Source organism: Rhinopithecus roxellana, chromosome 16, assembly GCF_007565055.1.
Source record: "Rhinopithecus roxellana isolate Shanxi Qingling chromosome 16, ASM756505v1, whole genome shotgun sequence".
Classification (NCBI taxonomy): domain Eukaryota; kingdom Metazoa; phylum Chordata; class Mammalia; order Primates; family Cercopithecidae; genus Rhinopithecus; species Rhinopithecus roxellana.
In genome coordinates, this window is record NC_044564.1 from 114967561 (window position 1) to 114980632 (window position 13072).

At 45.4% G+C, this 13072-nt stretch overlaps 1 protein-coding gene across 2 annotated transcripts in view; it reads left to right on the forward strand.

Moving 5' to 3' along the window:
- Positions 1-12265: 12265 nt before the first annotated feature.
- Positions 12266-13072, forward strand: part of RGS3 (regulator of G protein signaling 3) — a 132351-nt gene continuing 131544 nt past the window's right edge. For both annotated transcript variants that reach the window (XM_030919463.1, XM_030919466.1), the window contains exon 1: positions 12266-12406. In XM_030919463.1, coding sequence (XP_030775323.1) covers positions 12328-12406 — 79 coding nt within the window. In that variant the 5' untranslated portion in view covers positions 12266-12327. The remainder of the gene's footprint in view (positions 12407-13072) is intronic.

A 13072-nucleotide genomic window follows, 5' to 3' on the forward strand; every position in this document is an offset into this window, starting at 1 on the left:
GATGTACTACAACTAATGGGAGCTGTTCCAGCTCTACCACTCTGAAAATACGTCCCAGAGGGAGTGTGAGATGGGGAAGGTCAAGTTGCTATTCCTCATTTCATGTCAACCATGTGTATTTTATGGTTGACATAGGGATTATTTAAGGATAACTATGGTTATTCATGATTTATGTCTTATACACTGATTTTAGAACCAAATTCTCAAGCCAGATTTTGCTTTTTATTTATTTATTTTTAATTTAATTTTATTTTTTGAGACAGAGTCTCACTGTGTTGCCCAGGCTGGAGTGCAGTGGCTCAATCTTGGCTTACCGCAACCTCTGCCTCCCGGGTTCAAGTGATTCTCCAGGCCTCAGCCTCCTGAGTAGCTGGGACTTTAGGCGCCCACCCCCACTCTTGGCTAATTTTTTGGTATTTTTAGTAGAGATGGGGTTTCACCATTTGGCCAGGCTGGTCTCGAACTCCTAACCTCAGGTGATCTGCCTGCCTTGGCCTCCCAAACTGCTGGAATTACAGGCACGAGCCACCGTGCCTGGCCAGATTTTGCTTTTTATTTTTGTGTATTTTTATTTTATTTATTTTTACTTTTTTGAGACAGAGTCTCGCTCTGTTGCCCAGGCTGGAATGCAATGCTGCGATCTCAGCTCACTGCAACCTCTGCCTCCTGGGTTCAATTGATTTTCCTGCCTCAGCCTCCTAGGTAGCTGGGACTACAGGCACATGCCACCATGCTGGCTAATTTTTTTTTGTATTTTTAGTAGAGACGGGGTTTCACCGTGTTAGCCAGGATCGTCTCAATCTCCTGACCTCATGATCCACCCGCCTTGGCCTCCCAAAGTGTTGGGATTACAGGCGTGAGTCACTGTGCCCGGCCAGATTTTGCTTTTTAAAGCGTGTGCCAGGCCCCAGGTTGGGCAGTAGGCAGATACTAAGAAAATGCATGTCAGTCACTGCATTGGAGCTGCTGACAGTCTAGTTGGGTAGAAAGATATGGAAGCAGACAATAAGCACTACAGTCTAGGTGAGCAGAGAGAAGGGTGGAGGCAGAGGGAAAGGAGACTGGTGGCTGGCGTGTCACGGCAGAGGTGGTGCTGGGCCCTGGGAATGGAGACACATCTGGGAGTCATTAGAACAGGTGAGCGTAGCAATAGGCATGCATGAGCTCTCAGAGGGAAATAATATTGAAGAGGGAAGAGGACTAAAGGCCACAGCCAGGAACACACAAGAAGGTAAGCAGAGTCAGAAAATAGAGGAGTTGTCAGAGAAGCAGCAGGAAAATTCACGCAAGGGGGTGAAGACTGTGAATAGGCAAGTGGTCTGCATATAATGAAGAAGACAATGGTGACTGCTGAGTGAATGAAGTTTCAGCAGTGTGGCGAGGGCAAAAAAAGGGGTCCCCAGGCTGGAGGCGGTGGCTCATGCCTATAATCCCAGCACTTTGGGAGGCTGAGGCAGGCGGATCACGGGGTCAGGAGTTTGAGATCAGCCTGGCCCATATGGTAAAACGCTGTCTCTACTAAAAATACAAAAATTAGCCAGGCATGGTGGTATGCACCTGTAATCCCAGCTACTCAGGAGGCTGAGGCAGAAGAATTGCTTGAACGTGGCAGGTGGAGGTTGCAGTGAGCTGAGATCGCACCATTGCACTCCAGCCTGGGTGACAGTGCGAGACTCCGTCTCAAAAAAAAAAAAAAAATGTAGAAAAGAAAAAAGGGGTCCTTGAGTGATTGGAAAGAATCTGGAAGCAAAGGGAATACATGCCACTTCTCTAAGTTCCAGCTCCAGTACAACTAACTTAGATATGTCCTCTAGTTTCCAATCAGATTTCCCTGGAGAACATTTGGGATCTCTGGATGCCATGACCTCTGCCCCTGTTTCTTTACAGTATGGTCGGCTCTGTCCATTGGAGGGGCACTTCACCATCACAGTACATGGATCCAGAAACAGACTTTACTCTACATAAGCCTTACATTCAAACCTGAGTGCGATCCAGCTGATCTCAACTGTGGTTGTTGCATTTTAGACTACACATATCTATATTATTTTCTTCCATAAGTAGAATCCATATTCCCACATGACTGCAATTGCTAACTTGCTAATAGCTTCCCTGGAGTTTGCTTCTTGCAATTATCCCATCAGAAGGCAACATATGCAGTTTATTACGGGATGCAGGGAGCTCTGGGTGTTTTTTTTTTTTTTTTTTTTTTAGTCAATGGTTCCTATCCTAGTTATATTGTTCTTTTAAACAGATTTAAATAATAAGAAAAACTCTTTTATATATACCCACGTAGTTAGCATTTCCAGTGTTCTCTTTATTCCTTTGTGTAGATCCAGACTTCCATATGGTACCATTTCCCCGCAACTTGAAAGACTTTAACATTTCTTGTAGCGCATGTTTGCAGATGATGAACTCAGTCAGCTTTTGTAAGTCTGAGAAAAATCTTTATTTTGCCTTCATTTTTGGAAGATATTTTTTGCTGGGTAAAGAATTCTGTTTTTTTTTTTTCTTCTTCTTCTTCTTTTTCTTTTATTTTTCTTAAGAGTCAGGGGCTCACTCTCTTGCCCAGGCTGGAGTGCAATAGTGTGATCATAGCTCACTGCAGCCTCAAATTCCTGGGCTCAATCAATCCTCCCACCTCAGCCTCCCGAACAGCTAGGACTACAGGCATGCACCACCATATCTGGTTACTTTTTAAATTTTTTTTGTAGAGATGGGTCTTGCTATTATTTATATACCCAGGCTGGCCTCAAGCCATCCTCAAACCATGCGCTCGCCTCGGCCCCCCAACGTGCTGGGATTACAGGCATGAGCCACTGCACTCAGCCTGTTTTTTTCTTTCAGTACATTAAAGATATTGCTTCCCTGTCTTCTGGCACATAGTTTCTGATGAGAAGTCTGATGTCATTCTTGTTTTTGCTCCTCTGCATGTAATGTGTAGTTGTTTTTGTTTTTCTGGCTGCTTTTAAGATTTTATCTTTTTTCACTAGTTTTAAGCAATTTGATAGTGATGTACTTTTAGGTTTCTTCACGTTTCTTCTGCTTAGAGTTCATTGACCTTGGATTTGTGGGGTTTATAGTTTTCATCAAACTTGGAAAAAGCCAACCACTATTTTTTTTTTTTTGAGACGGAGTCTCGCTTTGTCACCCAGGGTGGAGTGCAGTGGTGTGATCTTGGCTCACTGCCAGCTCCGCCTCCTGGGCTCACGCCATTCTCCTGCCTTAGCGTCCCCAGTAGCTGGGACTACAGGCACCCACCACCTCGCCTGGCTAATTTTTTTGTATTTTTAGTAGAGATGGGGTTTCACTGTGTTAGCCAGGATGGTCTTGATCTGCTGGCTTCGTGATCCACCCGCCTCAACCTCCCAAAGTGCTGGGATTACAGGTGTGAGCCGCCACGCCTGGCCCGCTATTTCTTTAAATGTGTTTTCTGTCCCCTACTTTCTTCTGGGATTCCAGTTATTATACATATCTATTCCAGTTAATAATAGGTATCTATTAGGCTGCTTGAAGTTGTCCCACAGCTCACTGATGATCCATTTATTCATTTATTTTGGTCTTCTTTATGTTTAATTTTGGATGGTTTCTACTGCTATGTCTTTGAGTTCACTGATCTCTTTTTGTTCAGTGTCTAACCCACTATTAATCCCACCTGTTGTGTTTTTTATCTCAGGCATTATATTTTTCATCTCTAGTTGTTCAATTTGGTTTTTTATATATATATAAATTTACATATATAAATATATTTATTATAATATATATAATATACTCATTATATAATGATTATATAATAGATATATATATCTTCCATGTCTTTACTTAACATATTCTTTTTTTATTTTTATTTTTAGACAGGGTCTTGCTCTGTCACCCAGGCTGTGATTATAGCTCACTGCAACCTTGAACTCTTGAGTTCAAGCCATCCTCTCATGTAGCTAGGACCACAGGCATGTGCCATCATGCCCAGCTAATTTTAAAAGTTTTTGTAGAGATGGGGTCTAAGTTGCTCAGGCTAGTCTCAGATTCCTGGTCTCAAGCCATCCTCCTGCCTCAGCCTCTCAATGTGCTAGGATTACAGGTGTGAGCCACCACACCTGGCCTACTTAACATGTCATTTCTGAGTTGGTTTCTATTGATTTTCTCCTTATTATGGGTCATATTTTTTCTGTTCTTTGCCATACCTGTTCACTTTTTATTAGATACCAGATGTTACAAATTTTACCTTTTTGGGTTCTAGATATTTTTATATTCTTACAAGTATTCTTGAGCTTGTTCTGGGATGCAGATAAGTTACTTAGAAACAGTTTGATCCTGGCTGGGTCCAGTGCATGCCTGTAATCCCAGCACTTTGGGAGGCCAAGGTGGGCAGATCACTTGAGGTCAGGAGTTTGAGACCAACCTGGCCAACATGGTGAAACCCCATCTCTACTAAAAATACAAAACTTAGCCAGGTGTGGTGGCATATGCCTGTAATCACAGCTACTTGGGAGGCTGAGGCATAAGAATCGCTTGAACCTGGCAGGTGGAGGTTGCAGTGAGCTGAGATCATGCTTCTGCACTCCAGTCTGGGCGACAGAGCGAGACAGTCTCAAAAAAACAAAAACAAAAACACAATCAAAAACAGTTTGATCCTTTTGGGTCTTGATTCTAAGTTTTTGTTTGTTTGTTTGTTTTTTTAGATGGACAAGTGCAACATTTAATCTAGGGTTGATTATTCCCCACAGCTGAGGCAAGACTTTTCTGAGTATTCTATCTAACACCTCCTAAGGAATTAGAAGGTCTTTCCACTCAGTTGATGAGCTTAAGAACTATTCCTGGCCCTGTGTGAGCTTTAAAAATTGTTCCCTATAATTCTTTGGTGGTTCTTTCCCCAGCCTTGGGATACTTTCCTCAAACTCATGAGCTCATTAGCACTTAGCTGAAGATGTGAGTGGGGACCTCCTGGAGACCTCTGGGGCTGTCTCTTTGTGTGACTGTCTCCTCTCTGGTACTCTGCCTTGGAACTCTAGCTGCCTTGGCCTCCTGAACTTCTCAGTTCAGGGATTTGGAGTTGGCCTGAGTTCCCTCTCCCTCTTGGAAAGTCTGTCCCGGGAATAAGCTGGGCTGATCACAGGGCGCAGCTTGTCTGTTTTCTGTTTCTCAGGGATCACTGTCCTTCGTTGCCTCATGTACGATATCTTAAAAACCATTGTTTCATGTATTTTGTCCAGTCTTTTAGTTGTTTCAGGTGAAGGGAAAATCCAGTTCCTGTTATTCCATCTTGGCTAGAAGCAGAAGTCTATATTGTTTTTTAATTTTGAAAAACTGAGGGCTCTGGAATGTAGGATTATGCCAGGCCAAGTTCTCATTATCAGGCCAGGAAAAGCAGCTCTTGAAGAGGCTGAAAGGGCTTCCAGCCTGACTGCGAGGGCGCTGAGTCATTCCAGCAGAGACGGGGCACTCTGCTTTTCTGGCTCTTATCAAGTCTTTAGCTTTTATCTTTGGACTTAACTTACTAGTTCACATTCCTTTGGTGGTGAAGGTTTGGCCTTTTCCACTTTGAAGCAGTATCTTTCAGCTTACACTTGAAATCTTGAATCTTTTACTTGGTTCTCTTCAGTCCCTGTTTGTGTATTTAGGTCACTAGAGACTTTTACATCTGGGGCAAATTAAAGTTCCTCAGTGATATTTACAGCAACCAGCATCTGTTCCTGTAGAGAACAATTAACCCAAAGATACTATGTTGTTCTACCTTGAAGATGACTTGCAGAGACACTTTTAAAAGGCAAATCCTTCATTTCAAGGGTGAATAAAATACCACGTAATAAAGCATTCCAGCTGGTTAAATTTAGGACATGAAATATGGTCTGGCTTTGAGCCCAGGGTGTTTTTCCTTTTAGAGTAAATGTGGTACCTTTTCATTCATGTGAAGTCGTTGCCCCCCAGCACTTTATTTCGGGATGAAAGGTCAGCAGGGACTGTCTTGTTGCTAAATCTAATGGACACTTCTCAGTTATTAACCTACTGGACCTCTTAACAATATTTGACACTGTTGACTGTTATTTCCTTCTTAATACATCCCTTGACTTTTCCTTCCCCTTTCTGGCCTTTCTTCCTCTGCCTGTTTTTTCAGTTGGTACGATTCTTGGTTCTGTCTTGAGCTTTCTCACATTAAACATTCCCTGTGGGCTGTCTTATGCATGCCCATGGCCTCACAGGGAATTCCTAAATCTATATTTCTAGCCTAAGTATTTTTTGCTGAGCTTAGTCCATTATGTTCAACTGTTCACTTGACATCTTCACTTGGGTGGCACATGGGTCACTCAACCTTAGCAGGCTCTCAGTTGAACTCATCCATTCTCCCCTCAGTTCAGCCCTGCCTCCCATGTTCTTCATCTCTGTAAAGGGCACTTCTAAACAATCTCTCAAGCCAGAATTCCTTGCATTCCATCTTCTACTCAATCACCATGGCCTATTGATTCTATATCTTTCCATCCCTACTGCCATTTCGCTAGTTTGGTCATTGTCATCTTTTACCTGGATGACTAGAAAAGACTAAGACTACTAAGAGCAATTTTTGCTTCCAACCCTCATGTCATGCAAATGCCGCCACCCCTAACCAATTCATTTTTTTTTTTCATATTCTAGCCAGAGCAGTCTTTCTAAAATGTGAATTAAAGGCTGTTGAGATCTTGCTTAAAATCTTTGACAACTGCTGTATGCTCTTAAAATAAAGCCCAGGCTCCTTATAATAAAATATGAAGCCCTGTATGATTTTTTTTTTTTTTTTTTGAGACAGAGTTTCACTTTTGTCTTCCAGGCTGGAGTGCAATGCGGCAACCTCGGCTCACTGCAACCTCCTCCTCCTGGGTTCAAGCCATTCTCCTGCCTCAGCCTCTCGATTAGCTGGGATTACAGGCATGCACCACCACACTGGCTAATTTTGTATTTTTAGTAGAGATGGGGTTTCACCATGTTGGCCAGGCTGGTCTTGAACTCCTGAACTCAGGTGATCCACCCGCCTCAGCCTCCCAAAGTGCTGGGATTACAGGCATGAGTCACCACGCCTGGCTGAGGCCCTGTATGATTTGGCCCCTGTTTGCCTTTTTGCATATTACTGATTCCCTCATATTCTAAGTTCCCTGCCACATTTCCCATTTTTCAGTTCCTCAAACGTACAACATCCCCTCTCACTTTCTGGCCTTTAAATGTTTTGTTCTTTCTGCCTGTAACCCTTCCTTCCTCTCCTATACTTGGCTAACTCATCCTGCAGGTGACTTTCTTTGGACAGTCTTCCCCGATCTCCTTTATCATCTTGATCTGCCTAGCTCCCCAGATTAAGTGAAATGTTGTTCTGTGCTTCTGGAGGTTGCTGTGTTTCCTCTATGGTAATGCTCACCCTATCTCCCACTTGACTATAAACTCCATCTTGTTCACTGCTATACGTGTCCCCAGTGCCCAGTTACAAGGCTCAGCTCCATAGGTGCTTAGCAAACACTTGTTGAATTGAACTTTAATGTGTCAGTAGCCACAGAAGTCTCAGTCCTGCTAGACTGCTGCTTCGCCACTCTGAGCAGGAGGACTGCTGGGAGAGATGGTATTCTATAATGGTTCTCTTGCTGGGAGCTGGCTTTTTGTTTCCCCACTGTTTATTTACTAGCTTAGCAACCTGATTCAGTTAACAACTCTGCATCTTTGTTGCTTCATATATACATACAAATGCTTGAACTTTCTGAAAGCAAATGATGTGACCAGATTGTTTTTCTTTTTTATTTCCTTGGTTACTAGAAAACCCAGGTAGTTTTCGAGGCAAATTCTATAAGACCTTCAAGAAACAGATGATGCCAATGCAATTTTGGCTATTTCAGAAACTAGGAAAAAAATTAAGGGTTGTCAGCGCTAGGTAGGAAACTAGACAAAGACAAAAACCAAATAAGGTTAGAAACAGGAAACTATAGACAAAAGGTCAAAGGTAAAAATCCCGACATAGACCAATTTGACTGATGACTATAGATGTAAAATACTAATAAAATATTAGCAAACCAAATCCCACAGTGTATGCATGATCAAGTTGGCACTGATCTCAGAAATGCAAAGATGGTTCAAATTTTGCCTATTACTAATTGTAAAATTTGCAAATTTATACAGCCAGTTTGCAATGCTTTTCTCTTACAATTTAAAGTATCTTTGTATCTTGGCTTTCTTTCTCTTTCCTAAAGCTGTTTATTTGTAGTTTTCTTTTTATGCATTAGTCAATTATTTTTCCTTTCTTGTACAATGCTTATTCATGTTCTTTGGTACATCTGTCTTTTTCTACTTGACTTATAAGATTTCTTTGTACATATTTGCCATATATTTTATAAACATTTTAAATTCTTTTTTTTTTTTGAGATGGAGTTTCACACTTGTCGCCCAAGTTGGAGTGCACTGGCGCGATCTCAGCTCACTGCTACCTCTTTAACTTTATTTCCTTTTAAAATTTTCTTCTGGCCGGGCTCAGTGGCTCACACCTGTATTCCCAGCACTTTGGGCGGCCAAGATGGGCGGATCACAAGGTCAGAAGATGGAGATCATCCTGGCTAACAGGTGAAACCCCGTCTCTACTAAAATTACAAAAATTTAGCGGGGCGTGTTGGCGGGTGCCTGTAGTCCCAGCTACTCGGGAGGCTGAGGCAGGAGAATGGCATGAACCTGGGAGGTGGAGCTTGCGGTGAGCCGAGATTGCGCCACTGCACTCCAGCCTGGGCAACAAAGACACTATCTCAAAAAAAATTTTTTTTTTCTTCTGAATTAGCTTATTCCTCTTCTGACTTTTTGAAGTGAATTTTTAGTTAAAACACTTTAAATCTTTGTTATTTTCTAAATAAATTATCCCCTTGAACTTTCTACTCTATTCCATTGATCTGTCTTTTCTTTCTAGTTTTATTTTCTAGTTTTATATTATTTAACACCATTTAACATCTGGTAGTCCAAGTTCCCTTTATTATTATTTTTCTAAGTTTTCTTGGTTATTATTGGGCTAGATGATATCTTAAAGTTACTAAGCTTCTTTAAGAGTTATTATGAAAATGCACCCAAATAAATCCATTTAGTCCCTTCCTTTCAAAACTCAAGTATTCCTTATTCTTCCAGATATAGTCAGTCTTTAAAAAAATGCCTAAAATCCGCCCGCCTTGGCCTCCCAAAGTGCTGGGATTACAGGAAATCAAGATCATCCTGGCTAACACAGAGAAACCCTGTCTCTACTAAAAATACAAAAAATTAAGTGGGCGTGGTGGCAGGCGCCTGTAGTCCCAGCTACTTAGGAGGTTGAGGCAGGAGAATGGCGTGAACCTGGGAGGCGGAGCTTGCAGTGAGTCGAGATCGTGCCACTGCACTCCAGCCTAGGCGACAAAGCGAGACTCCATCTCAAAAAAAAAAAAAAAAAAAAAAAAGCCTAACATCATTGCTTGATATTTTATTAAGTGCTTCAAATCAATCTGTGTATATGAATATGGTATATATGTAGTGTATGTGTTTTGTGTGCATGTGTCTGTGTGATGTGTGTGCTTATATATATGCATAGGATGCATATAGAATGTGTGGGGTGTGTTTGTATATGTATGTGAGGTGTGTATGTAGTGTGTTTATGTATGTGTATATGTGCATATGATGTGACTGTGTGTATACATGGGATATGTTAAGGTATGTGTATTTATGTGCACAGAGTGTATTATTGTTATAATGTGTGTGGTATGATGATGTATGTGTGGAGCGTCTGTGGACATGTGTGAGGTGGAAGAGCCCCAGGGGGTGCTAGAATGCTCAGGACATGTGAGAAAGCCAGGCTTGGTCAAACTCTCCTGCCTTCTTGGGGAAAGCAGGGCCATGACCATGAGCCTTTCTGGATGTTGCTTGTGGACAGCAGTATGGGTTAATAGGGCCAGTATCTCCTGAAGTGCCCTGCCCAAACTCCCACTCACCTCTCTCCTCCATCTCTTGAGGAAAGGGTAATCGACCTGTCCTTTTAGGAAAAGGAAGCTTCCAGCATGCTACTAAGTAAAGGAGCCTTACTGGTGGTGGTGAAGGTGATATCACCAGAGGGGCCAGCTCAGGATCAGGCTGGCCTTGCAGTCTTCCAACTGAATAGGTTAGCTGCTGAGTGGGGCAGGAATCAGGAGGGGACCTACAAAGCAGTGGGATCTTTGTTCCCATTACCGGGTGTAAGTGCCCAGTGTGGGCCTCGGTCTTTTCTCTCCTAGGTCACATTCAGACAGCACACCTCTGCCCAATTCTCCTTCTGGATCTCACCCTCCTGAGTGTTGCACCTGCAGGTTGCTCACAGCCTCCTGAGTCCAAGATAGTCTCCCCTTTGGGAGGAGGCTCTACAGTGGTCCCTGGCAAAGTTGTGAAGAGGTGACTGTCATCTTGGGCACATCACCTTTTCTTTCCCTGTGGGCCTTGCTTTGCTCTGTTTCCTGAACACCATGCTTTCTAGTTCCTCCTGGGAGTAAACACCCCTTGCATGGCGCATCTTCAGGCCAAACTCATGCTCCCATCTTGCTCCTGCAGGTCTGCCACGTCTCTGTGCTCAGTGTCCTGTCTACATCCTGTAGCTTGAGCCTGAGGTTGCCCATATTCCCTGGTTGGATGGAGTGACTGAGCCCTGACATCACTCTACCCAGAAGAGATGAGTGAACTCAAACTTCTCCAGCCAGGAAGAGGATCAGGCATGCCCAAGTCCAGGGTGCAGGTAAGTCCATCTGTCATTGGCTTGAGGCTAGGAGAGTGGACCTGCTCTTGTTAAAGACAGTGTTCACTGTGTGTGTGTGTAACCGGGGTTGGACGGGGAGAGCGGGGTGGCGGGTGCAGTAAAGAGCAGGGCAGGACTTCACGAAGTGCCAGGATTCAAACAATCCTATGGCATTGATGTGACTTATGACCAGTTTGCTGATTCAGGGCTCCTTCTCCAGTTTCTGCTTCTCACTGGTGGCCACCTGACCCTGTGGCGTTTGCTCTCTGCACCTGCTGTTGGCCATGGGGCAGATGTGGAGGCCAAGGAAGAATAGGACAGTGGTGTTTAGGTCAGACAGGCCTGGGTTCAAATTTCAGCTGTGCCTATTCCTAGCTCTACAAACCTTGGGCATGTCACCTGTCTTCTCTGCCTGAGGTTCAGATTTCTTCCTGGTAAAGTGGGGCTAATACTTATTAGACATACTGTGAAGATTAACTGAGATGATGTGTGTAAATTGCCCAGCTCAGCCTCTGGCATCTGGTACTCAACACATAACTCTTCTCTCCACTTTCTCTCTTGCATCTCCCCATCTTGTTTTTGAGTGGATCACTGAACCACAAATATCCACTTGGCGATGAAGTCTGGGGAACAGGGACAAATACCAACACTTCCCATTTTTAGATTTACGAGACTAACAGCTTTCCTTCCCACAGTGGCAACAGTCAGAGATTTGCAGAGCAGATGTCTTGGTGTGAAACTGCTACCCGGAGGTGTCCTGTAAATGTTTGCCGACAAAGCAGCACAGGGGTTGACCTTCCAACTCTGCCTCACTGCACCAGGCTGGGGGATTCGCCCATCCCCTCCGTTTCCTGTGCGTTCCTCTTTCTCAGAGGCTGTAGGCCTGTCCTGCTGTCCGATGGCATCAGGCTGTGGGATGGGGGGCCATCAGGTTGGTTGGAGCAAGCTGCTCCCATCTGGACCTGTGTCAGGCAGCACTTGTTCAAGAGGAGGCTCAAGAGAGTGATCCAGGACACAGGGTTTGGGAAGGGGATGCAGCGTGGTGGGGGGCGACCTGTCCAAGCGCAGAGAACACTTCTCCAAACCTCATTGCCCTGGACCATCGGGTGCTCCTTTGCTTGGATCTAATGATTATAGGTGTGAGCTTCAAAGCAGGTTATAAACCCGACTAATTGCTGGTCTAGGAGAGCTGGACGAAGAGGCCAAGCCTGCCCAGAGTAGAGTGGGCACCCTGGACTGGGGCCTCTCGTGGGACTGGCCCTTCAAACTGGGAGCGCGGTGCTGGGGCCGGGAGTCCCGGGGTGACCGCACGGTCCTGCCGGCTCCTGGGGTGGCTGCCCTCTCTGCTCAGCGCGGGTCGGCGGCACCGCCTCTCCCACCCCGGCCCTGCGCTGCTCTGGCAGGTGGAACTCTCCCCATTCAAACCCGCGCGGGCCAATCAGGGCCGGGCGCGCCCGGGCCGTTCCAACGCGCGGGGCAGCCCTGCCTCCCGCTCGCGCTCCTCCCTCCCTGGAGACTCCGGTGCAGGGGGCGGTGAGCCTGCTGCCTCGGTTACTGGGGAGCAACACAGCCGCCTTGGGTTGCAGGCACTCCTGTCCAAGTCGCAGTGGGACGCCATGGAGCGCTCCCTGCACCGCGTCTCCCTCGGGAGCCGGCGTGCCCACCCGGACTTGTCCTTCTACCTCGCCACCTTTGGTAAGTGCCCGCTGGGGCCAGCGGCAGGGGCTGCCTCACCCTGTTCCCAGCGCCCGGAAATGCAGCCCCTCGTGGTGAGAGGCGAGGCTGGGAGCAGGTGCTCTTTCTATCTGGGGTCACCTTCTCTGGCCCCTTTCTCCTGTGACTGCCCAGGAGGGGCTCAGGGCACAGGCTCAGTCCAAGCAAGTTGCTGAACACCACCTGCTGTCCGACCATGGGTGCCATCTGCAGTTGGTTCTGCCTCACTTGGCTGGAATAATCACACTCTAGTTAATCTTTCAGAGACCCGGGTTGTCGGGTTGTCACCACTGAGTTTCTCATTAGCAAGCAGCTTAGGTTAAATCAAGGTCTTGTTATAGCAACAGGAGATCTCATTCACCCACTTTCCTTTGGCTCAGGGAGCAGACAGGTGCTGGGCCCTTTGGCTCTGCTGCCTTGCAGGCTCACCTTGGAGGCTGCAATCTGACTTTGTTGCGTATCTGAGCCACAGTAGAGATGGGAGAATTCTCTCCTCCAAGACAGAACAATCCCTTAGGAGGGTCCCAGGGCTGTCTCAGGGTTTGAGGTGGAAAGAAATGAACAGTAGGCCTCACTCACAAGCCCCTAGGTAGCAGACTGAGTTCCCCCAAATAACAGCTGGGCGGCAGCTGCCCAAAGGCCTGAACA